Genomic DNA, 24,491 nt, shown 5'->3' with positions numbered 1-24,491 from the left:
CGCACCGTGCTGCTGACAACACATCTGCGCTGGGGCTTTACGGGGCTGATTTGCATTCCTATTTTCTCTTGCCAGTCAATGTCAGCTGCCAAGCGGGGCCTGTAAACCTAATTACACCCCTTTGCTAGATTGCCTCACTCTTGAAATATGCCGTGAAGTAATATATGATACAAATTACCGGGGGTGGGGGGATGAAGGAGCGTGGAAAGGAAATTAATTTATATAAAATGCAATCAATTTCCAGAATAATTTGTAATAGGCACTGATATAACCTTGCTATATTTAATTTCTAAAAACATTACAAATGGATTCTACTCATACGTTGTGGGAGATCTTGGCTATTGGGGCTTGCACAGGATAATGAAGTGTGCTTTTTATTAGTATACAGTCATTAATGGTGAGCTAGGGCAGAGCTCCTAATTAAGCTTAGTGTGATAGTGTGTTAAGCACAATAAAAACACATTGTGGGATGCATCCTTATCATACAGCATTTGTAGTCTAATGCCCCAGTCCTGTCAAGATCTACTCATTTGTTTTCATAGAATCACAGAATGATTTGGGTTGGAAGAGACCTTAAAGCCCATCCAGTTCCAAAGCCCGGCCATGGGCAGGGACACCTCCCACCAGACCAGGTTGCCCAAAGCCCCATCCAGCCTGGCCTTGAACACCTCCAGGGATGGGGCATCCACAGCTTCTCTGGACAGCCTGTGCCAGGGCCTCATCACCCTCTGAGGGAAGAATTTCCTCCTTATACCTAAACTAAATCTCCCCTCTTTTAGTTTAAAACCATTCCCCCTTGTCTTGTCATTGACTGCCCGAGCAAAAAGTTGCTCTCCATCTTTTTTTATAAGATGGAGAGCTCATGTTTTACTCACAAGCAGTGAGCAGTCACTGTGTCATTGACAACAGAGTGCAAAACAGAGAGCAGGTGCTCATATTTTTGCAGGATCAAGGCCAAAGGAAGGAGAAAATATTACTATCTTCATTTCGATGAGAGAAATGAAATAAAGAAGTTGTATTCACTCACTTCATCTAGGTTCTCAAACCCAGATTCATGCCCAAATTCATGCCCAGGCTGTGCCATGTGAGGGATCCTGCTGAGGGAGATGGGTACTTGTTTAGCACCTTGGTCAGATAAAAGATGTTGCCAAGTATTGTATGGGAATTCTGTGCCAAAGTGAAGCCTTGACTGTGAACCACAAAACCACCCTGCCTTGCTGTAGAGCACAGCGAGGGCTGCAGGGAGAAGCTCTGCTAACAGACTCAGAAAAAACAGGGGAGAGATCTTGTCTTTCTTTTGCTGGTTTTAGAGCAACCCCTTGACAGGCAGCTTGTCAAAATGTACCTTAACAAAAAACGGCACACATGCAACAGCACGCTCAAATCAAGGAGAACTACACAGCAAAATCCCCGTGCAGCTGGAGCGAACATCTGTCCGCTCCTCTTCGCTTCCCACCCCCTGTCCCAGCGCATTGGCTTCCCGCAGCAGAGCCAGGACGTGGGCAGGCTCTGGAGGAAGGAGGCTGGCAAGCAGGGCGACGTACCGTGCAGCGGCGGGCACTCGGCCAGGCGGCTGGGCTTCAGCACAAACTGGCACTGCAGCTCCTGGGGCAGCTGCTCCGTCAGGAAGGATCCCTGAAGCTGCCGGGGGCAGGCACAGTGCTTCGACCCGTGGGGCATCGCGTCGCGGATGTGGCTGATCTTAATTCCAAAGGGATATTCGTGGCCTGTGCAAAGAGAAATTGTCATCGTCTGGGTTGGATTGGCCGGAGACTTGCAAAACTCCCATCTATCTCAGAGGGAAAGCAGATTTTGCAAGCTGGCCAGCAGCAATTTCTTGGTAACCTCAGAACTGACACTTTTCTGCATATTTACACTGGCACAAATCATATGCTGACTGATACGGAGTTACTGTGTTCAGTGTAGCTACACAGATGTAAAAGGAGAATCAGATCTATTACAGTTGTATCACATAAAAGCCTGTCAGAAAAATACAAGTGAATATTTCTGCAACCAGCGTTCATTCATTCTACCGCTTTACTCGCGCTGCTCCAAGTTTAGGTACTCGCTTCTCACACGCTTCTGGCAAGAAATGCGATTTTGGGAGCAGTCGCCTGTCAGATTTTTGCTGAGCACGCAAAACCAAAGAAATCCAGTGTGAAAGTGATCTCCCTGCCTCTCTGTGGTAAGTGCAACCACCTTCGGCGCAGCCAAAAGAGACACAATCGCGGTTCCTGTCTGAGGCTGGGACAGGAAGGAAGCGTTAATTACGGGGCTGATGCAGATGAGCCGCGGGCTGCACTACCCAGCATCTTCAGGGACTACACAGAGGCGATTCATTTCGGGGGGAGCTTTCAAAAAATGCCACCAGAAAGATAGTTTTTTGGACTTGTCCAAAGACGTGGCAATTGAAATGTATTAGATCTGAAGCTAGGAAGTTTTTGTTAGCTTGCACTTGGACTTGAATGCTGCTAGCAGAAGAAACAATGTTTGACATTACAGATGGAGTGAAACTGAAGCACAGTTGAATTCTGCTTCTGATGTGCAGAAAAAAAGCCGGCCTCGTTTGATAAACCTTTGTGTAAATATCACGAGCGGCATCAGTTTACTGTCAGGTTCTTCTTTTCCACAGACTGTACATTGAATTTGCAGGGAAAGAGGGTCAGTCAGTTAAAAAGGTCTTCCCCATCTCTGACCTCTGGTTCTACATTTATAATCACAGCTGTGATTTTATCTGACTAAGCTACACATAACGGTCTAAAAGTCAAAACCTGGTACGTTTCAAAGACAAAACAGCCTGCAGTGTCTATAAGGTACACAGGTTAGACATTTTATAAATATTAATGTTGTCCGACTCCAGCAAAGCATTTGTAGTTGAGGCTGCTTTGAGAAGGAATGCTAAGATTTACCAGAGTTAGATTTGCAGGAGGAAAACAGAAAATCCACATATTTTTCTCATTCTAATCGTCTGTGAACTCTTACATAGCACAAGTAATGCGGGCTTCTATGGGGAAGGGTTCTTAATAATGGGAAGGGATTTATTCTCGGTGAACCACGGGCCAAAATTAAATCACCCCATCCCACCACTTCTCAGCTTTGAGTTGATTCCTGGCGAGGGAATGTTTTCAAAAGCATTTGAGAAAGCGAACAAGCAACAGTTTGCTCCTAGTCAGAGGGGAGCTGTCAGCCAGGAAGAGAAATACAGGACTGGAAAGTGCTTCTTGAGTTGTGGAAGTAGGGAATGTTTCTCAAAACTCTGCCGAGTTGTGCTGAGGAGGGGGGCAGAGTAAACAATGCTATGGAAATGGAGGAAGAAATACGGTAGAGCTGGACCAGCTCCAAGGAAGGAGGAGGGGGAGCGGAGAGGCTGGATCTGTACAAAGACTGAGGCTCACGCAGCTGAAAACAGCAAAAACGGTGCAGGAATAAATGAACTTTTTCCAGTGGATATGACACAACCAGACACAATCGCTCTTCAAAACAAAAGATCAGCATCTGACTAGCTCCCCAAACAGGCAAACTTGCATGATGGGGAAGTAAGAGGAAAAACGGGGGAAATAAATAGAGGAAGCTTCACGTCAGTATTCTCTGCGTTTCTTGCTTCCTTCAGCACTAAAACCTAATGGGTGAATGCTGAAAAATAAAATCATGCCAACAGCTTACCAATGAGAGGGTATGGAGCATCTTCTCTTCCTGAAATCACCCACAGCTTGTAGTCTTTTTCAGAGCCCTATGAAACCAAAATTAAGAATAAGTTTCTCAGCCATTACGAATAGCTTTGTGTGAGGTTTCTCACAACACAACACCTACCCTGCACCCTGCCACTGGCATCAACAGAGCCCTGCTTACTTTCACGGTGCCCAAATTTGCCACCATCCAAGTTTCTGAATTCTGTCACTTGCAATGCAGTTTGAGCAGCCCTGGTCCATCTCTGAGCTGTGAGAGTGGCCAGAACCCATCCTTTCTGTAAACACTGCGCAGCTTTCTAAGGGGGTTATCTCTTGGTAGGAAAAGGGGGTGATCTGCCCCAGTTCTTGGCACTGCTCCTGGATGCAGAGGGGTTGAGGTCGCAGCCTGCCAGGACTCAGGATTGCTTTTGAGGTCTCACCAAGGTGTAAGCCATGCTGTTGGTGAGTCAGTCCCTGTCCCACGTGCCTCCCTGCTCCCAGGAGGCTGGAGATGAGGCAACCTCCATCCCGGAGGAGAGACAGCTCTGACGGCCCCACGGGGTTACGGATAAGCAGGACAAGGCGGAGGCCTGTTGCAGAGCACAGCATTTAGGTTGGAAATGAGGAGACTTTTCTTCTCAGAAAGAGCAGTCAGGCATTGGGACGGGTTGCCCACGGAGGTGGTGGAGTCACCGTCCCTGGGGGTGTTCAAGGAGAGGTTGGACGTGGTGCTTAGGGACATGGTTTAGTGGGTGACATTGGTGGTAGGGGGACGGTTGGACCAGGTGATCTTGGAGGGCTTTTCCAGCCTTAATGATTCTGTGATTCTGTGTGGAGTACAGTGGGCCACTCGTGTGAGCTAAGATGACCCTTCACCTCTATCCTACGGATCAGGGCAATCACATCCTTTGGGATGTGTCCTGGCACACAGGTGCCACCAGCCTCTCACCTGAGACCTCAGCTCCACCACTGTCCCAGCTTCTCTACGTCCCCTGCAAGCAGGACAAGTTCAGCCTCACCAGTGAAGAGCATCCCATGCTGCACGTGGGAGAATGGGACAGGGCAGGAGCCCTTTCACCTGCAATCAAGCACCTACCACAGGGGCCAAGGCAAGGATGGCATCCAAGGGATTCCTGTAACTCAACGCTGTCCCAAAACAGCCTTGCTGGCCCTTTGATGCATATGTTTTGTGTTCAAGGACTTGAGAGTGTTGGGTGGTGCTTTAAGGCTGCTGAACCCTCTTTTAAAATTCACTGTGGAGAGGATAAATCAATCCTACATCAAAGGAGACAATTTCCAGAGGATCGGAGAATGTGAACAACTTTGGGAAAAGCCCTGAAAAACTGCTGATTTGAAAGCAAATTCTAAATACTGCCTTTAGCACAAACAGACAAGACAATGTTACAGTTTAACTGAAGGAGGAGAATGGCGCATTATTTCAGATATGACAATGAGGCAACAGAGCTAGAAAGAATGACATTTAATATAAACCCCTCTCAGGACAAAGAGTAACAGCATGTGGATAAATACACACATGAAAAGTGATCTCTTACACCTTAAATCCCTTTTCAGTAACACTGCTAAATCAGGGTAATTAAAGTCTAAATTTTTCTGGCTACAAAAGGTGATAAATACCTAGCGCTGGCATTTATTTAGCTCTAAAATTAAACCCTACCTCCTTTTAAACAGATTTGCCTACGATCTTGCATTGTCTGGCCCTTTACCCAGTGTCCCCAAAGCTCTTGAGGCTCTGCTTGGTGCACGCACCTGGTGTAATGCCGATACGCCCTCTAAAATAAAGCCTTTGCAGTTCGCTCACTGACTGACAGAGCTTTCTGGGCCATATTAGCACTGCTGTTAAGTTAGCTGGCAGGAGGCAAAAGGAAAATAAATAGGCTTTAGAGACATCTCTGGAGCCTCAGGGCAAGCCGCCAGGAGCAAATAAATACAGCTGAGGAGCACAAGAAAAGGTATTTACTTTTCCCTTTAAATGTATATATGGAAGGGTTAGTGGCTGTGAAGGGGAGGCAGGGGAAGGTGAAGAGCTAGGCAGTGCAGTTTCAGGAGGCAGACTGCTCAACTCCCAGCTGCAAATGTTGTCCTTTATGGGCTTTGTGAGGCCAATTGTCAGTATAAACGTGGCGGTCCCAGAAAAATCAGCAAGTGGATTGTATGGAGAATATGCAAGTACGGAGCTGGGAAACCGAAGGCCCTTCTTTCTGCTCCTCTTGATCATTTGGAAGAGAGGCTCCATGCCATTTTGCAAGAACTAGTTGTCATTTTACCAGAGAAACCACAGAGGGAAAAACCCTGACGCATTAAAACAGAGTGAACTCAGCAAAAGTAACAGCCCCATTAATCACCCAACATGTGAAATGTAGTTTTTATAATTGCCATCGAAGAGTCATAGAGCTCCTTTCAAGTGGTTCTCTCTGGACATAAAAAAAACCCTTGAGACGGTGCCTAAGGAAAAGCTCCCTCACAGTTAAAGCAATCCTTGGAGGGGGCTGGGTGTTTGATTGATATACAGGCTACAGCTTAATTTATTTAGCTTGTCTGACTCTACTGCTAATCTTGTGATCTGTCTCTAATGAAAAAGGCTTTATGCTGTGAAGATGCAGTGAAAAAATGTAGTATGTTACTTGGGCACATAATTCAGTGGGCAAGATTTTACATCTTTCAGATGGCTTTCATTTTTTTCCTGCTCTAAATAAAAAATGTAAAAAGGAGGAAAGGCTTGACTGTGCTGCATACAAGAGAACACAAAGCTGAAACCGAACCAGCTCCTCCTCCAGCTCACCTCAAACAAAATATTCCTTTTTGATATTACCATTTTCCTGATTTTTCTGGACATGAAATGAGGAAGTGCAAACGATACCTGTAAAACAGGTAAAAATGAAACATCCTAATAAAGACTTGCAGTTTTAACATAGCACAGTCTCTTGATTTTGGTTGCACACTGGGGGAGACAATGGGCTTGATTTTAACTCACATCATGTTCTCTTCGCCTCTATCACCTCCAGAGCTACCTTAACCAGACAGACTACAGGATCTTGAGCTGGGGCCACAGCCCTAGTGTAAATCGGATGTTGGAGCCATAAAAAGATGGGATAGAAATTGCTGTGCCCAGGAAACACCAAGCTAGAACAATAAGCCCCTGGATGCACTAAAACCTGTATAAATTAGGGATAATGAATGCTAGGGAAGGTAAATTCTGAGACTACTCTAACTTTGGCTAGGGGTCCTTGGAAGCCTCAGGGAAGCACAAGTGTGGCACTGGGTCAGACTTGTCAGAATCCTTGTATCTAGATGAACATATGCATCCAGACTGACACATTTAAAAATACCTTGTTACCCAAAGAGCAGACTGACAGGCCAGTTAAAAACCTGTCATCCAGGAGCTTCTATGTCCATCAGCATTGGTTAGAGTCACATTGTGAAACGATGGGAGAAAAGGACTAAGGGAGTCAGAGTTCTTGTCTCTGGCACTGATTCCTGCTAACACCTGAGGCACTTCCTTTTCTGGTTTAGAGAAAAGGGAGCTAGTTTAGACACTACTGGATCTACTGGGAATAGCTGCATCTACTCAGAGCACTATTCTGAGGTATCTTAGGTATCCTGGGAAGACCTCTTTCCACATAGTTTCAGGCCATTGCTTAAATTGGGTGCATTCAGATTCTGTGCGATCACTCGGTTACATTCGTATCTCACATGACACTGAAGATCCACGGATATTTACAGTGTCTGATCTGGACACTTGAGAGCAGCGCTTGTATTTGTAATCTGAGGACACAGCTGACCACGCGTGTTTGCGTATTTGGAAACTAACAAACAAGCAGGTCAGTAGCTTTTCTGTTCACACTGAAGTATGCAAAAGGAGCTGCATCACATTCTCAGTTTTTGTGTCTCAATACCTCCTCTCATGCATCAGCAAAATAGATTTAAAAGCAACTTCAAGTATGACTGATTCCATACAGGGATGGGAGTCTTATTCAACACTTTTAAGGCATTTGATTATCTCTGGAGGTCTATATATTAACAAGGCCCTTTTGCTTCATTTCAACAACACTGAATTGCTATGATAAAGGTTTTAAATAATATTAATATCCTAAAACTTGGAAAAGGTGCAAGAGGAGATTTGATTATTAAAAGTGACTACAAAAAGACTCATTAAAACCGGTGCAAGTACTTACAGAAATTCCCAGCTGCTGCAGGGCCATGAGAATTACATCATTTGCTGTATCAACATTGGTTACAGTTAGGGTTTTTGACTGTGAACAGAAAAAAGGAGAAAGTGGTATTAAAGATTTGGATTTGCAAAGAATATCTGAAGTCCAATAACTCTGCATAATTCATTGCTGAAAAAAAACAGAGAGTTAAAATTTTGCTTCATAAGTAAGTTACACCACAGAGAAAGACCCAGCTGCCTGAGACAGAGCTTTGATTCCTCTGCCTCATCGTACACTTTCTGTATTTGCTCCCTGCTTCCCCAAGAGCTCCATCAAACAGGCAGAGTGCCATGATTAGTCGGGACAAGATGTATGCAAGTTGCCTTTGGAAAAAAAAAAAAAAAAAGAAACATTTCAGTGATTTTTTTTTAGTGAAAAAAGAGGTTCTCATATCAAATGTTAATCACTTCCTTCCTTTTCTATTGAAGATCTCCCTGGTAAGAAAACACTGTACATAGGCTGTTCATCTCTATATCCTTTGCCACTTTCTATATAGAATTCTCAAAGCTAGATTTTGGCTTAATACCAGGAACACTTCCTCTTGGTAATCTGTCCTCCTGTTAAAAACACTGCCTCACTAGCATCCTCCTGACTCTGCTGACCGGCAGATCAGAAAAGCATGGGTCGGCATAAAGCCCCTCTTTCTAAGCAGCTACGGCGCCCAGCACGAAGGGCTGGGCTTTGTGTTGGAGGAAGCAGGGCTTTCTGCAAGGCAGCTTTCCCAGAGTGAGACTGCAGCACCTGCTGCCTGGCACCAGGCTTATTCCCGTGCAGCGGGACACCGCTCCCTACCTTCACGCTGCGTCGTGCTCCTCCGCAGGGCTGGGCATCTCAAGCACACCAGGATTAATGCCTCCATCCCCAGCCCCGCCAGGATGTGGCAGTACCACCCGCCATCACCTTGCAGAGGCAAAAGTAAGCGGGGAGGGCACGTTCGGCGTGCCTTCTGCTGGCATCATCACAGCTACCCTGGCCTCAGGCATAAGTTACGAAGCCCTCCTGATACACAGGCAAGTTTGGCTCTGCTAACGAGACTACACAGCTGCTGGATGGGAGCTGGGTCGTGGCCAGCGTAAAGCCCTGGCAGAACAAATGCGTGCCCGCTTGCAATAAGCCACCTAAACGGCCTAAAGGAAGGAGGGTGGTAGAGCCAGGATGTAAATATTCATTGCCAGTCCCAGGACGGTTTGCTATACCCTGCTGCTCTGCGTATTTGTATCAGTTTTATACTGGCCACAGGATGTTCAGGTGAATCGACCCCCTGACATTCTGCGTTTAAGAAAAATCTGAGCTGTACTTGTGTGTAAGTCCCTGATGGTAGCAAGCTGCCATGGCAATCAAAGGAAAGTAGTGAGAGTACTGTATATCTTGCTTGAGGACATATCTGAACGCTCATACCATAAAAAATTTAACATTTGCCCAAAGCAATGACATCTGGCTCTCAGGAGTAGGTCAGCATATTTGCATAAGTTTTGCTCTGGGCTAGAATATGATAAAATGGTTTGTGCCTTGCATTCACCATTCCCTGTCCTCCAAAACTGAAATAATTCTTGGGCATCTCCAGCTGCTGTAGCACAGGGAACACAGCGCCATAAGAACTATTTGCATTACAAAGTTTCCATCTGCTCCTCCACTGCTTTATTACCGATAATAGCTAGACTACAGCATGTCGTTTCTAGGACTATCAGGATCAGAAAAAAACATATTTGGCACATAAGCTAATTATAGCTAAGGAGAAAAGGCCTACAAAAAAAAAATCACACAAAAAACAAGAAAGTTCAACATGAACTTTGAGTACATGCACACCTTGATCTACAGTCCTTCCTTTGAACTATCACAACGATTATTATTGCTCATTAACATTTCTCTTAGCAACCCAGCAATTCTATTATAATTCACCTTAATAATGCTTTTCTGAAAAAAGGCAGCTTTTTTTACGCTTCTTTCTGTGCAAGTACAGGATTCTAAGCAGAGATTCACTGTTGGACAAAGATCTCCAACAAAGTCTAACTTCTGTGAAAACTTCTCATGTTCTTGCAAATGCTCTTTAGGCTTCTGAACATGAAATGTAGATCTTAAAAACTCAGTTTGAAAGAAAGGACAAATGTCTAAGAAGCAGAGAAGAATGGATGGATTATCACTAAATGTTAGGGTATCCCTAGGGAACTGCCTACCTTCAAGAATTTCCTTTAAATTGGTCAAAAATGGCTTAGTAAAAAACGTGCAAATCACCCTGTGGACAATCTTTCTTTACCAATTTACTTTGCGCCTACAACGTACCAACACCACTGAGCTGATGAAAACCACGTTTAAGGCAATTTCAGAGTGCTCACATACATAGCTTTACTGATTTACAATCATTCTAAACAATAAAACAACACATTGCAACTTTGCAGAATTGAATGAAGGCAGCTGTGGGTTTAAATCAGTTTTAAAAGGAAAAAAAAAAAGGAACATTGTACTGGTATTTCTTAAAATGCTTGTGCATAAGTTCCTCTAGATGTGTTTCTTGGGGCTTTAATTCATGCAGTCTGGCTTGTGTGCTGGATCCAGTATTTCTCACCAGGAATGCTGTCTTTAAAAAGGAACTCATATATTAGAGACAGGAAACACATTTCAGGGCTGCATATGCTGAGTCTTCTAGAGGGGGCTAGATTCTCAAAAGAGATAGCAACCCAAAAGAAGGTGTCCACCCCTCATCCCAATATCCATAGGATTTACAGATGAATAGCATTCATAGGTGATGTGAATTTAGATCCCCAGATTAGCTCGAGAGCACTTACATATGCACAGGTTCCAACGTCCTTTGCAATTATCTTCAGAGGAATGCTTTTAGGATAGTCTTTTTCCTTCTCTTCTCTTATTCGACTGAAAAAACAAGTACAAAAAAAGTAATTTGTTAATACTGAAAACATCAGACTGAGATTTTAAGAGTGATCAAGCAGTAACTGGACAAGAAGCAAATCATTTCCAGATGTAGTACAGTAGAAAGATCTCTGACGAAAGGAGAGCCTCCAGCATTATCTGGAAGGGATGATGACCATGCCCCCCACTAACACCCTGTTGTATCAAAATTGATACATTACAGGAATCAGAGTAAGCTGCAAAGAAACCAATCTTAAAATCTACATGTGGACTTCCCTGCAATTTTAATTTTAAAGAGTCCATCAACACGGCATCACTCTCCTTTAATAAGAGGACTTGTTCCCTAGAATCTGTGTCCTGGGAAGCCCACACAAGCCTGGCTCCTGCTGCCCTGGTTCTCACAGCTCAGATCATACTGGGTGCTCTCTGAAGACCTGAGAGCTTATGAGCCAAAGTTGTGCCCAGGAATCTTATGCTTCACTTTTACACCAGCCCTGAGAAGACTCACCAAAACAGACAATCCACATCCTAGATTTGGATTTATACCGTAATTATCGGGTAATTCAGTGACTATTTGAGACCATGACAATTACTTATGAAGGACGTAAAATCCAGAGGAGAGGAGTTGCACAGGAGGGACTCTACAACAAGGCCTAACTATGAAGAATGGGCTGCAGCAGAAACAGGACACTTTTAACCCCCCAAAAAAGATCAAAACCTACTGATCACTGTGATGCCTTAGGCTGCACTATCAGCTTCTACTGAAATCAGTTACAGCCCATTGTCCAGAACATAGAAAATGACTGAACAGGAGAACAGTGAATTAGAAATCATCCCCAGTAAAAATGATTTAAACAACCCTGTGAACTGTAAAGAAGCAGATAAAGATACAAATCTCAACCAGAAGATCTAGGTGTAGAGAAAACAAAACCACCTATAGTAATATTCTGTCCAAAATGCTGTCTGAGACAGTCCTATTTAATCAAAAACTCTTGTAATACCCTCTAGCTTGGCGTACGTTTTATAAGACCAAAGTTAGCCCCACTGCTCTCCATTCAGATAGGATACAGCCAGTCATGAGCAGCAGATAGCTTAGAGCAGAGGTTCCTGAGCTCAGCTTGATTAGACGCCATCAGTGTTGAAAAAGCCCCAGGCTCAAATAGAGCGATGGTGGCAGTGCCTCCTACAAAAGTGTAGGGCAGAAAATACATCACTAATTCCTCTGGTTTTGTGTTGAGCCACTTTCAGTCATGGGGAAAAGTTCTCCTCCTCGGGCAGTGATCGTTGCATGAAGGGTGCATACAGTCTTCTCCAGAGAGAAGGTGTGGGATGACTTTTTTCTCAACATCTCTTTGAAAGAGCTTTTATCTATCAGTATGGCATAGTATGACAGCTCGGGGATCACTGGTCTAGATGACTGGGACTCTTTGCAATGTCTTCAAAGACTCAATAATAGAGTACCTTTGCAAAAAAGAGAGCCATGTTTCCTTTTGTTCTGCCGACCTGCAAGAGTTACAGAAAAAGGGACAAATCAGACGTCATTCCAATACCAAAACAGCCCTTGTACAGCCCACAGTGAAAAGGACTGCTTCTTGGTTGCAATTTCCATAAATACATACAAAGAATAATTCTGGGGGAAGATTTGAATGAAAAAACTGTTTCCCTGCAAAATGAACCGAGAAGCCTCCCATGGAGATCAAAAGCCCCAGATATCATCTTTATCACAAAAATCAAAGCTTTACCAGTAAATTCAGTAAGAAACTGATGTGCAAATAGAGAAGCAGACCACTTTAAAATAAAAGCTTAATTCAAAAGTTTAGAGGTATTTCCTCAGGTGTATAGACTTCTTCCACTATTTTATTTCTCTTCTTATTTAATACTTGGTTTACCACCACATTAAAAAGTACATATAAACCACAATAAAAAGGTCCCATTTTACTTAGAAATGTTTAACTTCGGACTTTTTAAGGCTTATCTCATTTACACACTTTCAAGGATACAAACCTATCCAGTGAAATGTAGCTAATAATAGGACAGTGCAAGGAATTTAACCTAATTTTGTGTCAACTTTCTTGATCTAAATCCTGCCCCAGATGGAGTAATTGCTATTCCCACTGCTGCTTATGCAAATCAAGTTCTTCACATTTTCAGAGCAAGAATTTAGGGAACTACAAACCTACTGAATGATGCTGCTTCAGGGGCGTGCACTTCATAAACACTAAAACTGTGATACTTTGGATGCTTCAGTTCTGCAGGATATGCTACCTACATACTCATGCACGGTGTTTCAGACTTTCTGTGTACTTCCAGACATACAATAATTTCACTTCTATAAAATCTCTGACTCTGTTCTGATTGACGCTATTGCTTTCATACTCACCTACTTTCTAATAGCTATAAAGGATCACGTACTGTCTCTAGATCAAAGCTCGTGTTTATTGGCAGGAGTTCAACTGAAAATCAATAGGAAATTTCAGCTTTGTTTCAGGATTATTAAGCGAAAAAAATCATAAATAGCACAGACAGCTTAACAATGAGCAGTTTGCGCACAGCATTTTCTTTGGATATGGACAATGTGACATACAAATTAAGCTGCATGCGTCAGCTTTTGCTCTCTGTTGGTAAAGAGGAAAATGCATTTTCCAAGACCCAGCCAAATCACTTTGGCTAACCAGCTGGGATTTAAGTGGGACGGTGCCCTCCCTTACCCACAGTGACGACAGAGCCCTCCTGCTGAGAGTAAAATTAGCCTAATCATTGAAATTACCTCTATAGTCTTTATGTGTCCTACAGCCAATGCTGCAAAGATGGACCAAAAATCTTTGATATTCTGCTTTAGGAGGAATTTTGACATTTTCTCCGGCACAATTTAATTAAAAAGAGAAATAGGACAAGGTCAGTATTTCACTCTATGTTTCCTGCTACTTCCAATACAAGCTTTTCTGCTTAAAATTGTCATGTGAGGGTCTCTTTGATCCTTTCATTAGCCTGACTGTTTACTACAGCTTGTTCATTTTATTAATTAACCAAAGCGTTTGTCAAATTATATCCAAAAAAAGAAAATTCCAACTGAGCAAGCTTGCAGCACAGAGTATGCTCTGCCAAATCATATTTCTCACAAATGTTTAAGTGATAAGGGAGTAACACTGCCACATTTGCAGAGAGAGAAAGAAAATGAGACATAAAGGGTGACTTGCTCAAGCAGTAGAAGGAACTAGTTTAGGAATCAATACATTCTTGTTTCCTATTCAATGGTGCTGAAATGAATCTGTGAGAGTCTCTACCTGTCAGCCTAAAAATGTTTCAGTAACTTGGTAAATAAAACATATTTCTTACCTGAAATTTGCCACACAGTTAGTGGTGGGCCAGCCCAAAACAAAGGACCTTTCTGGGTCTGTGCTGCCTTCGCAGACTTCTTCTGTACAAAATGCTGTCCACATCTCACAGAGACGTGCTTGGCACTTTAGTTTGAAATGAGAGTGTGACCTGCCGGCAGAAATTCACAGGTATGTCACACACATGAAAACACAGCAAGACAGGTTAAACAACCCAGTTGTTCTTTTTCCTTTGGGAACATCTGAAAGGAGTTGATGGAAGAAGCACTTTGGCTTTAGTCAATGAAAACAATGTCTTATTTGGGTTGCGTGTAAAAATATAGCAATTTCTGATCTAAATGGGATCAACAGATATTTTATATGGGGAATAAACGGGTTACTTGTGCCATCCCTAGACATATCCTTTCCTGTGGGGAAACTTCTGCCCATGACTGGAGCTCCCCTCCAAATCATCTCCACTTGCAACGGACTCATCTTTAAGTGACTTCAATGTCATTGAGGTGTTTATAGTATAGTATGATTGCTTAGCTCCGAGGTCAACAACTATGGAGACTTTGAGTAGCAACAACAAGGCCAGACTGAATGTAGCAGTCCTGAAGAACAAACACAAAACTGCCACTTGTGCTCACCGCAGCACAGGTCACGTCTGGCCTCCATGAACTAGCTGCATGGTAGCTTTTGGCCTACATCACTCAGAGAATGAGCCAGGACTTCTCTGAATCACAGAACTGTTGAGGTTGGAAGAGACCTCTGGAAGTGATCTGGTGCCACCCCTGCTCAAGCAGGGACACCCAGAGCAGGCTGCCCAGGACCACGTCCAGGCGGCTTTTGGAGATCCCCAAGGAGGAGACCCCACAGCCTCTCTGGGCAGCCTGCGCCATTTTGGTTGCCCTACATTGACTCTCTCCAGTATGTGCAGGTCTTTCTGATACTGAGGAGCCCAGAACTGGACCCAGCACTCCACGTGTGGCCTCACCAGTGCTGAGTAGAGGGGAAGGATCACCTCCCTTGACCTGCTGGCAATACTCTGCGTAATGCAGCCAGGAATACCGCTCGCCTTCTTTGTGGCAAGGGCACATTGCTGGCTCTTGTTAAACTTGTTGACTCCCAGGACCTCCTCGTCCTTTTCTGCAAAGCTGTGCTCCTGTGAGAACGCTTCGTGTGTTCTCAAAGTATCTACTCATTTGCAAAAAAAAAAAAGATACTTTACATGATTTCCCCAAACTTTTTAAATTTGTCCTTCCTTGTATTTTATCCTACTGAACGTTCAAGTACAGTAAAGCTATGAGCCTGCTGGGCCAGCAGGGAAAAGCTGGAGAGAAAATGGCCCTTCCCTGAAAATGCTCTGCCCTTCTAACTTAAGGACCGCTAACAAGAGCATGTCAGCTCATCACAGTGTTGCAAATGTGGATGGGGACGGTGCCAGGCACCACGGTGATTAGTGCTCTATAAATAAATATGCCAGGTAAGCAGTTTCTTACAGCTCTGGTACACATGGACTACCTTCTCGGAGATTAGTCTCATTTACAAGGTATTTGATTTAGGACAGACTGAACTAATACAGTCTGCAACACGAAAGTACTTGAAGCTTGTGGCTTAGATGAACTTGCACCACCCTGACTGGTCTGAGGTTTCCAGCGATGTTGTGCTAACAGGTGTCTCTGGAGGGAGCATGGACAAAAACCCAGCAACATTTACAGTGGTCGGTAAGAAAGGACCATGAGTGCATATCACAACTGGCAAAAAGGTGCACTACAGAATACTGTAAAACACCATCCCAAGTTCATGTATTTTTTAAACTACACTTGTGTTTCCTGTCAGCTGTACATTTCACTTCTCTTTAATCTATTACACTTTGTTACCCCACTCAAAAGAAGCTTAAAATATAGGGGAATATTTCAATACGCACACCAGCAAATCAATTTGTGATCTAACAGGTAAGATGAATATAGAAATGGCTGTAACAGACTGACCACAGAATGAACTGTAAAAATGTATATTTACAAAAGAATACAGACATGAATTCTGACACAAACGTTAATATATGGATGCCTGGTCCAACTCTACCAACAAGACTGTGTTACACCGGGAATCACTTTGTTGAGCTTCCCTTTCCCCCCAATTTCTTTTTTCAAATACCCAGTACAGTGAGCTCTCTACATGCTGTTTCACTTTTTCAGCATTTACAGTTCATAAAGCCAGACCCCTATAGTGCCAGTAGCGGGTGTTGGCAGGGTGTTGGCAGAAGCACAAAGATGGTCTCCCAATCACGCCTGATGTATATTCTTACCCTATTTGCCATGCCTAGTCACAGCTCTCAGCTATTATCAGTATTCAAGTGGCCTGGTTTCCAGAGGCGCTGAAACAGTAGCCTCCATTAACATCTAAAGAGCCTGAAGTATAATTTTATCTCTATCTGCCACGTCCTTTATGCAGTCCATGGGTTCTCAGCATTTGGGAAATGCGGGCCTTCCATTTAAGTGCCAAAGCATTACCTCTAGAAATGAATAAATCTTCACTGACTAAGGCAGCAGCACGACTGAACATTTGAAAAACTGAAAGAATAACAATCTATTTTTTAAAGACAATTTTTACCTAAGAGGATTTTTTAAGAAAGTCCTGTAAATATCAGATAGATCCAGACCGCAGTGAAATCAAGAGAAAATTCATGAACATCGGTGGTGTAGGTATCGATACACCCCAAGTTGTTTTACCTCCACAGAGCAAATTCAGTTCCTTTTGCTTTCTCTAAGTGGCAACTGGATACCTTGCGGCTGTTAACAGATGGAAGATTAACTTCTCACTAGATTTGCTAATCTCCTTCATAGAATCATCTGACAAAAGCATTAATGGAGCTACTGGGAGATTGTTACCATAATTCCATGTATTTACTCAACCACTAATGTGTATATCCAGCCACGCTGAGAAAATAACATTAAAATGTATGAGTATATATACATGCATGTGTTATGAAGGAGAAAGAGGAAACCCTTTCTCTGTGCTTCCCATACAAAACCTTACATGAGAACCTTGATCAATGAACTGAAAGGCCCTTGAAATACCTACTCTGCCAAATTAAAACACATACTCTCTGCAAGAAATTTAATCAGTAAATAGAGAACAGTATAAAATTTTACATTCCTAATATTGGTTTAGTGAGAAAAACTCTTTCACTCAAATAATTTATGACAGCCTTCACATGAAGTTAAGTAAAGGAAGGGGCAGCAGAGAGACAAGCACAGAGCAAGTATTAGTCTTAATTGTTCATAAGCTAGTTAATGGATGAACTGAAAAGATTTCTACATTTCAAAAATGATTAGAAAGTATCAGAAAACAAACCTACAGGCACCTTGTCCAAAGTCACATGCAGACCAGCTGTGGAGAGGGCTCACCCTCCACAAATTTCCATGGGAGCAATGCCGATTCCTTGCCTTTAAGCAGGAGCTCAGTGCTGTACAGGAGTTTACTCAGCCAGCTCATGAGCCACAAGATACTTGGTGCTCTCTTCAGAAAAATTCTTGTACACATTTGCTGATCATACAGCAAATCACAAAGTCTCATTACACGTGAGCTCCCTTTGTGCAGTGAGTGGCTGCCTCCAGCTGAGACAACACTGCTAGAGCACTGAGCCGTACCTAGGCTCTCTCTTAGGTGTGTATATGCCCCAAGCTGAAAAACTACCCAACACAAAAGAATATTACAAATCCTTAGCACCTGCACATGGAATAATTCTGAAATTAAATCATATTCAACTGTGTCATTAACTCTGTCTAGATATTATCCTGGTGACATGGTGTCCTGACTTTGCATCCCCTAGTAAAGTCATTAGCAATCATTGCTACGGCTGCATAGCCATACATACCAGCCAAGTTTTCCTTCTATCAGTAATGGTATTTTAGTATGCTGTATCTTTAAAAATGCTGTTTTTAAAACAGTATTCATTAGTGACAGCTCTGATGCTTTAATTGCTGACAGGGCAGCCACAGAGAGAACATCCCGATGAGTTCTTTAAAATACATGAAGTAATATCACTCAGAATACTATTTTTACCATTTCTAGCAAAGACGTGCTTTTTTTTTTCTCCCCATTTTTTCACACACAAAAGCACAATTTGTTCTCTTTCACCTTCTTCAAATATTGCAGACTCCTCACCACATCAAATCAAGTACTGTAAGAGCCATTATTACTCCCCAGGAGCCGTATTTCAGAGTGGTTACACGGAGTAGGGCTTTCCTATGCAAACAGTCCCACTGGGACCCAGTCAAACCCGCAGTGCTGCACAGCCCAGCCTGGGGCTGTAACATCACTTCTGCTCAGCACGTTGACCAGGCTGGGAGGGATTCATCTCACCTGGCTTCAGTCCTCTGCAGTTTAGGAGCTTACACCTCAGGAAGTGGGACTATGCCCACTGAACAGCCAGGGAGAGCCCCCCAGCAGTGTGACTGCCTTCAACACCGTCAACACTTTCCTAAAAGTGTGAGTTTGCCACAGGGAGGTGCTGGTTTTCTCCCCGTGACACAAAAGGAGCCTAGAAGCCTAAGTGAGTTACAAGTTCGTAACATTTGAAAGCCTAAATTAGGTGGGGTGAACCCCATCCTAAACACGACACAAACACAAATAAATGCAGTAACAATATTACTGCTACTGCTGGTAGAATAGCAAGATTTCCCATAAATATCTTTACATTCACCACTCACCCATTGCAAAGCATGTTTTGGGTACTATATTCTCCATGTTGTCACACCACATAAGGTTAAGGAGTTCAGCGAGGGGGGTTACGTTTACTACATGTGATTCAAATTGACACAGTTCAGATTTCTACAGCAAATGCAGATTTATTCTGGCTTTTCCCAGCAGTCACTGAAACAACTGCTTAAGCGTCAAGACAGATTGCAAAAGCCGAGGATTCACATCCAGATTACCCACCCTGTGAAACCACAAACAGTGCCTAACAGAGAACGAAGCTGCATCAGAATCCTTTATGGTTCTTTCCCCGTAACAACAAGTGAAAGCACCCTCTAAAATTGCCTTAAACCACAAATGCTGCATGAAGCTGGCATGCTAGATGCAGCTTGTAAATCCGATTTAATTGTGAATGGTAGAGTGAATAATCAGAGCTCAGCAGCAAGCCTGACTGCACATGCACACAACCCAGACTGCTCTGCACTGCTTCCCGTCCTGTTCCCTGTCCCCATGCTCCTCCTGGCACAGCACAAGACCAACACTGCGGTACCGCCTGCAGTCCCTGGTTTTATACAGCTGCCCATCACTGGAGTGTGTCGGAGCAGCTCCCTGGTTAAGTGTTAAGGCCTGTAACCTCTCTGTGACACAGCCTCCCCACAGGGCTGAAGATGGCCTGTCTAAAGCACAGCTGTCAGTTCAAGGCAGCCCCATGGACACAGCTGAGCTCTGGTGAGACTTTTCTGTCGCACTGTGTCCCCAAAGCAGGGAACATCATACAACACAAGCAGTGTATTCAGACATCTGCTACTCCTCTAAAATGCTGTGGCCTGGACTTCCTCTCTGGGTTATGGGGTTTTCAGAAGGGCCTAGAGAGGTCAGACACCTAACTCCTACTGACCAAATAAAAAGCTGCTGTATGATTTAGGGAAGATTTACTACCAAAAAAAAAAGCATTAAGGAAATCCATGTTATGCTTTGCTGAGAAAAAAGGGCTGCTCTGTAGGGGCACTGCCCGAAGTGCCATACTCACTTGGACTTGGCAACAACCAGAAGGTCTGTGAAGAGGAAAAGGTGTCGCTCCTGGGTCTGCAGGCCCGTCTTCAGCTGCACGTGGCCGTCGAGGAGGAACGTCCTGTTGTGGCACATGAACGACTGCACAAGGGGACATGCCTCGGGGCTGATGGGGGAGAAGCAGCCTTCCCTGAGAAAGGAAGCAGAGAGGATAAAGGAACACGAGTGAGGACCAGGCAGTGACATCCTACACCTGCCGCCAAAAGGCAATTTATTTGAGCACATTTCAGTGAAGGGTTAGAAAGACACTAATGACACCTCATCCATCTGATTCTTATGCAAAACATGCTAGGAAGTGTCCTTAGTGAATCTCTTACAGCACAAGCACATGGGTAGCAATGACAATAATTAAAATGCAGCCTTCTCCATTTTGCCTATTTCTATTTGTCTCCCTTTGTTTGCATCCTTAGAGGAAATACTGCAGCTTCTGCAGGCTCCCCAAAGAGAGAGGAGGCATTAGCATGATGAAGGGATATCCTCAACCCCTCCTTAGTCAGAAGGGGACCCGTATTCAGGTTTAAGAGCAATTTATAGAAATTATTCAGAACCGAGGGCAAACATGAGGTGCAACTGAACCTTGCTGGAGATGGGCCACCTGCTAGACGCAACACGAGAAGGGGCTGCTCAGCCTCCCTCCCTCAGCACACGACCCACAGGCACTGAAGCAAGCTCCTGTTGCAGGGTTTGGTTGTGTGCCTGGAGCAGGGCTGTGCTGGTCGGTGGCTGCGCTGTGCTGGATAACCCAAACCCGGGTCTAGGGGAGGCAGTGGTACCGTTCAGGCTCCCTGGTGGAAGATGCTGATCTTTTCCAAGGAGGTATCGAGTAGGTTGCAGTCAGACTTCACTGATAGTAGTGACAGGGTTCCCTCGGTCCTGATCTAACTGTTCAGCCTGATATAAAGTAGCTCATTAGTTATTGAAGCAGAAATAGCAGTTTCTCTATCATGACGGTCAGCTCACTCACCCAGACAGCATATCCTTACTTTTTGAACCTTGCTCTAGCAGATGTCTGTTTATTCAAAGCTGAACTGCATCAATGTGAGGGGCTGAGGGGAACACTCTCCTCCTCTAGGGCTCTTCAGGATCTGATTGCAGCTCAGGCTCTGCCCTGGAAAGCCAGTGATGTGGCTCCCAGTTCTCCCAGGCAGATGAGAGAACTGAACCTGGGTCTTCTGTACCTGTGCCTTGCCAAAGGAACCTCCAGCTTAAAATCAGGACCCATCGGCATCTTTTCCCCAGATTTTGTAAATGCACCTTTTCAATCATTTGATTTCCCTAGAGGTGCCTCCAAATGAAACACTTCCTTTTGGTTGAATGCAACAGTTCTGGTTTTTTTCAAATGTATTTACTTATTTTTTCTTGTTAGAAAGAAAATAAAAGAAAGAAAAAATAAGCTAAAACGTGGTTGGATCATCTTGGCAAGGAAAGGCTGAAGTGAGCAGCTTTGAGACTACAGCTTATTCCTGTCCCCACTGGAAAGAAAGACAAACACTTACTGATTTTGCTGGGGCTTTATAAGAAATGGACATTACAAAGTGAAAGTCTCAAAACACATGGGAGGGATATGAAAGAAAACAAGAGTGAGCAGAGAAAACTGTAATCTTCTTTGAAGATTACAAACCTCCTAGCACCTCTCTTAGAGCCTGGCTGATTTCCCACCCTTCTCTCCTTGATGCCTGTGGCTGGATTACTCAGGAAATTATTTAGGAAATCCTGACAGCAGGGAGAGAAAGGATAAGCTCTGAGATTGGCCTACATTAGAAGGACATGCTTTCACTGATCTGTAAGGAGCTGGTGAGGATCTTGGTTTCCTTGGTTTCCACCTTCTGGTTGGGAGCCTGATTTTTTTTTGAAAGAATTCCTCAACTTAATTGACAGTTTTTCTCTTGTCTTTAATTACCTACTCCTTCAGGGGAAAAAAAAGAAAGGAGGGGAATAGCTTGCAGAATGAATAATGCAAACTTAAAGTTATTTGATTGTTCCTACACAGAAGGGATGTTCAGGAGTGTGGAGATTAAGGCAGAGAGAGGAGCTTTGGTCGGACACGTTGGGTGTTTATTGGTATGTGTGGCCAGCGACATGAGCGGGAGGAACAGCAAGCACCTTTCCTACCCGGCCACTTTTGTGTGACCGGGATTTCACCAATTCACCAGTTCATCCATGACTGGTTACTGGGACTCACTTTCATAAACTTCCTAGCAGCACCTGGCCCAGAAACTCCGGCAGAAATCAGGAACGATGACCAGCCCACCTGTGTAAACGCCATGCGTGGCCTTTACCTCAAAGGTTAAGCAGCAAAATACTCACTTATATTTCAATCCAGTAACAACAATAGTCAGAACAAAACCTTTCATGTTTCACTGCTGTAACCAAATCAGCAGAAACGTTCATAAAATCATGCTGAAGTGCCTGCCCCTCCCAACGCTCCCATAGGCTCACTCTCATACATCTTCATACAGACTACTGAATTTGATCGTTCCTCTTTGCCTATTTTCATCATCCTGATTTGTAATCCCAGGAACTTCCCACGTTAAACTAAGCAAAATATCTGTCATGCAGATGAGCAAAGGAACGTGCAGTGGGTTTACTGATGCCACCAGGGGTCGAGCAAATTGAACTCAGTTTTTGTAAAAGGGAAATGCAATGTCATAAATCGGTCATCTTAGTGAAATCTGGCTTTTGGACCCAATTCATTCCATATATCTCTTGCATGTGAACTCTAATAAGAGTTTAATAGAGTTTACCCGACAAGCCTTTTAACAAAAAAGTGAAAATATTTTTTTCTTTGAAACAAAGTGGAAAAAAATCAAAGCCATTATTAATTCAACCAGGCCTTCTAAAGCCCATTGACTAAGGAACACGGGGGGAAATTCACCAGCAGTGACAAAAATGGATTTCAGAAAGCATGCTTTTGATCCTCTCAATTGATGTTCCTTTGTTACATGTCATGGACGAAACACAAGTTTTGTTACAATGAGGAAAATGCAGATCAGCTATACCCTCAGGCGTGGGGATTTATATAAGAGAAGTGATTTTGGAGTTCAGTTTGTAATAGCTCGCTGATTTTTCAGGCCATTAAATCAATCTAATTTTTAAAAAGTGCTAAGCACTCTTGAAAATTCCTTCTAACACAATTATGCAAAAATCAGTCCTTAAGCCAATGTGACTTCTGATGTCATTAATAAAGTAAAAGTCAGTGATGTGGGGCCTTTTCTGAATTCTGAATTTGTTAAGAATGAGCTGTGAACTAATTTCTGAAAGATGGGGTTATCCTGCAAAGTCAGCAATCAGTCACGTTCCACTTTGTGTAGGAGCCAGGCCAATACTGAAATTTAGATGGCATTGCCATTGTATTTGTCTAGTCTCAAGTGGGTATTTCTGCATAAACATACTATTTTGGGGTCTGAGATTTCCATGCATGGGTTTAACCAAGAATTTGAGGATATCTACAGTGTTATTCAGGAATAGATTAAAATCGTTGTACTGCCTGAAATTAGTGGAAAGATAATTGAAGACTTTTCTCCTGGCATTTCCAGGGCCTAGATTTTACACCTATTATTTTTCATATTAACCAAAATAGGCATTTTGTGCCTTTTTAAAATACGCAGCGATTTAAAAGAACACTTCAATTTTGTGGGTGTAACGTATGAAGCCGAAAGCTATCAGTAGTCAGCCAAACACTGAAAATACATCCCCACGGCATTCAGCATGAAAGCAAACACATACAGTGCTCACTTCACCAATGCTGTATTTACCAGAAGCCACAAAAGCACAAGGAATACTTGTTCTTCCCCCTATGGAGCTTCCTTGGGGTTTCCTCAGTAAAACATATCTGAACAGTATGATCCCCAAGGTATTTATTTTAATTCTTAGTGCAATGGAGATGTCAGCTTTACCATCTATTTGTAGTGAAAACAACGGAAGAAGTTACATTTTTCCAAGGAGAGTTTAACAGCCTATGTTAAGCTGTTATGAAATCCACGATCCAAATGTCATTTATGCCAACGGGAAGCTTCCCCCCTTGATTTCAGTGGATGATGACCTCACTCTATCTATGATTTAGATTAAGCTGTAAAATGCCTCACGGGAACAATCTGTTCTCCAAGGTACTTAAGCTGGAATGAGCTATTGCAGGTATCTCAGCTGTATGACATCCCTCTTGCACACTGCTCATGCTCCATCCTCAGTCTCACTCCGTTGTTTTGGCTACTGTCCTATGCCAGAACTTCCGTCCTGTGATGATAACTTCTGCAGCTAAGAATACAGCCCTGATGCTCTCTCCATGGCTGATACCTATAGAAATAAAACAACACTCTGCTCTTTAACCTCTGAAGTTAACCTCATGCCAAACCTCCTCGTGGTGCTCGGAGACCACAGGATTATTCTGTATACCTCAAAATCCAGTTCTGGATGCACCTAAAGAACCCACAATTTATCTTTAGGAAAAATACAGCGCAGGAATTTTCAACTTCTGCCTTTACTTTCTCATCACTGAGTCACAGCATTGGGCTAGAGCAACCCACTGAGAGAAGCAGGAGCTATTCACACCCGCTGGAGGCTAGTGAAAACAGCAGCTATCTGCACAGTAAGAAACGTCTGCAGTCCAGCCCACATTACGGACTTTTGCCAAAATGGATAGA

At 43.5% G+C, this 24,491-nt stretch overlaps 1 protein-coding gene across 1 annotated transcript in view; it reads right to left on the bottom strand.

Moving 5' to 3' along the window:
- Positions 1 to 24,491, bottom strand: part of ARHGAP20 (Rho GTPase activating protein 20) — a 61,220-nt gene that overhangs the window by 13,555 nt on the left and 23,174 nt on the right. The window contains exons 4-10 of the mRNA XM_035542775.1: positions 19,811 to 19,981; positions 14,099 to 14,248; positions 12,224 to 12,265; positions 10,681 to 10,765; positions 7,862 to 7,939; positions 3,664 to 3,730; positions 1,545 to 1,727 (exon numbers count right to left, since the gene is read on the bottom strand). Coding sequence (XP_035398668.1) covers positions 1,545 to 1,727; positions 3,664 to 3,730; positions 7,862 to 7,939; positions 10,681 to 10,765; positions 12,224 to 12,265; positions 14,099 to 14,248; positions 19,811 to 19,981 — 776 coding nt within the window. The remainder of the gene's footprint in view (positions 1 to 1,544; positions 1,728 to 3,663; positions 3,731 to 7,861; positions 7,940 to 10,680; positions 10,766 to 12,223; positions 12,266 to 14,098; positions 14,249 to 19,810; positions 19,982 to 24,491) is intronic.

This window comes from Cygnus atratus, chromosome 1 (assembly GCF_013377495.2).
Source record: "Cygnus atratus isolate AKBS03 ecotype Queensland, Australia chromosome 1, CAtr_DNAZoo_HiC_assembly, whole genome shotgun sequence".
NCBI lineage: Eukaryota > Metazoa > Chordata > Aves > Anseriformes > Anatidae > Cygnus > Cygnus atratus.
The sequence above is the reverse complement of the archived record's forward strand: the minus strand, read 5'-3'. Positions and strand labels throughout refer to the sequence as shown.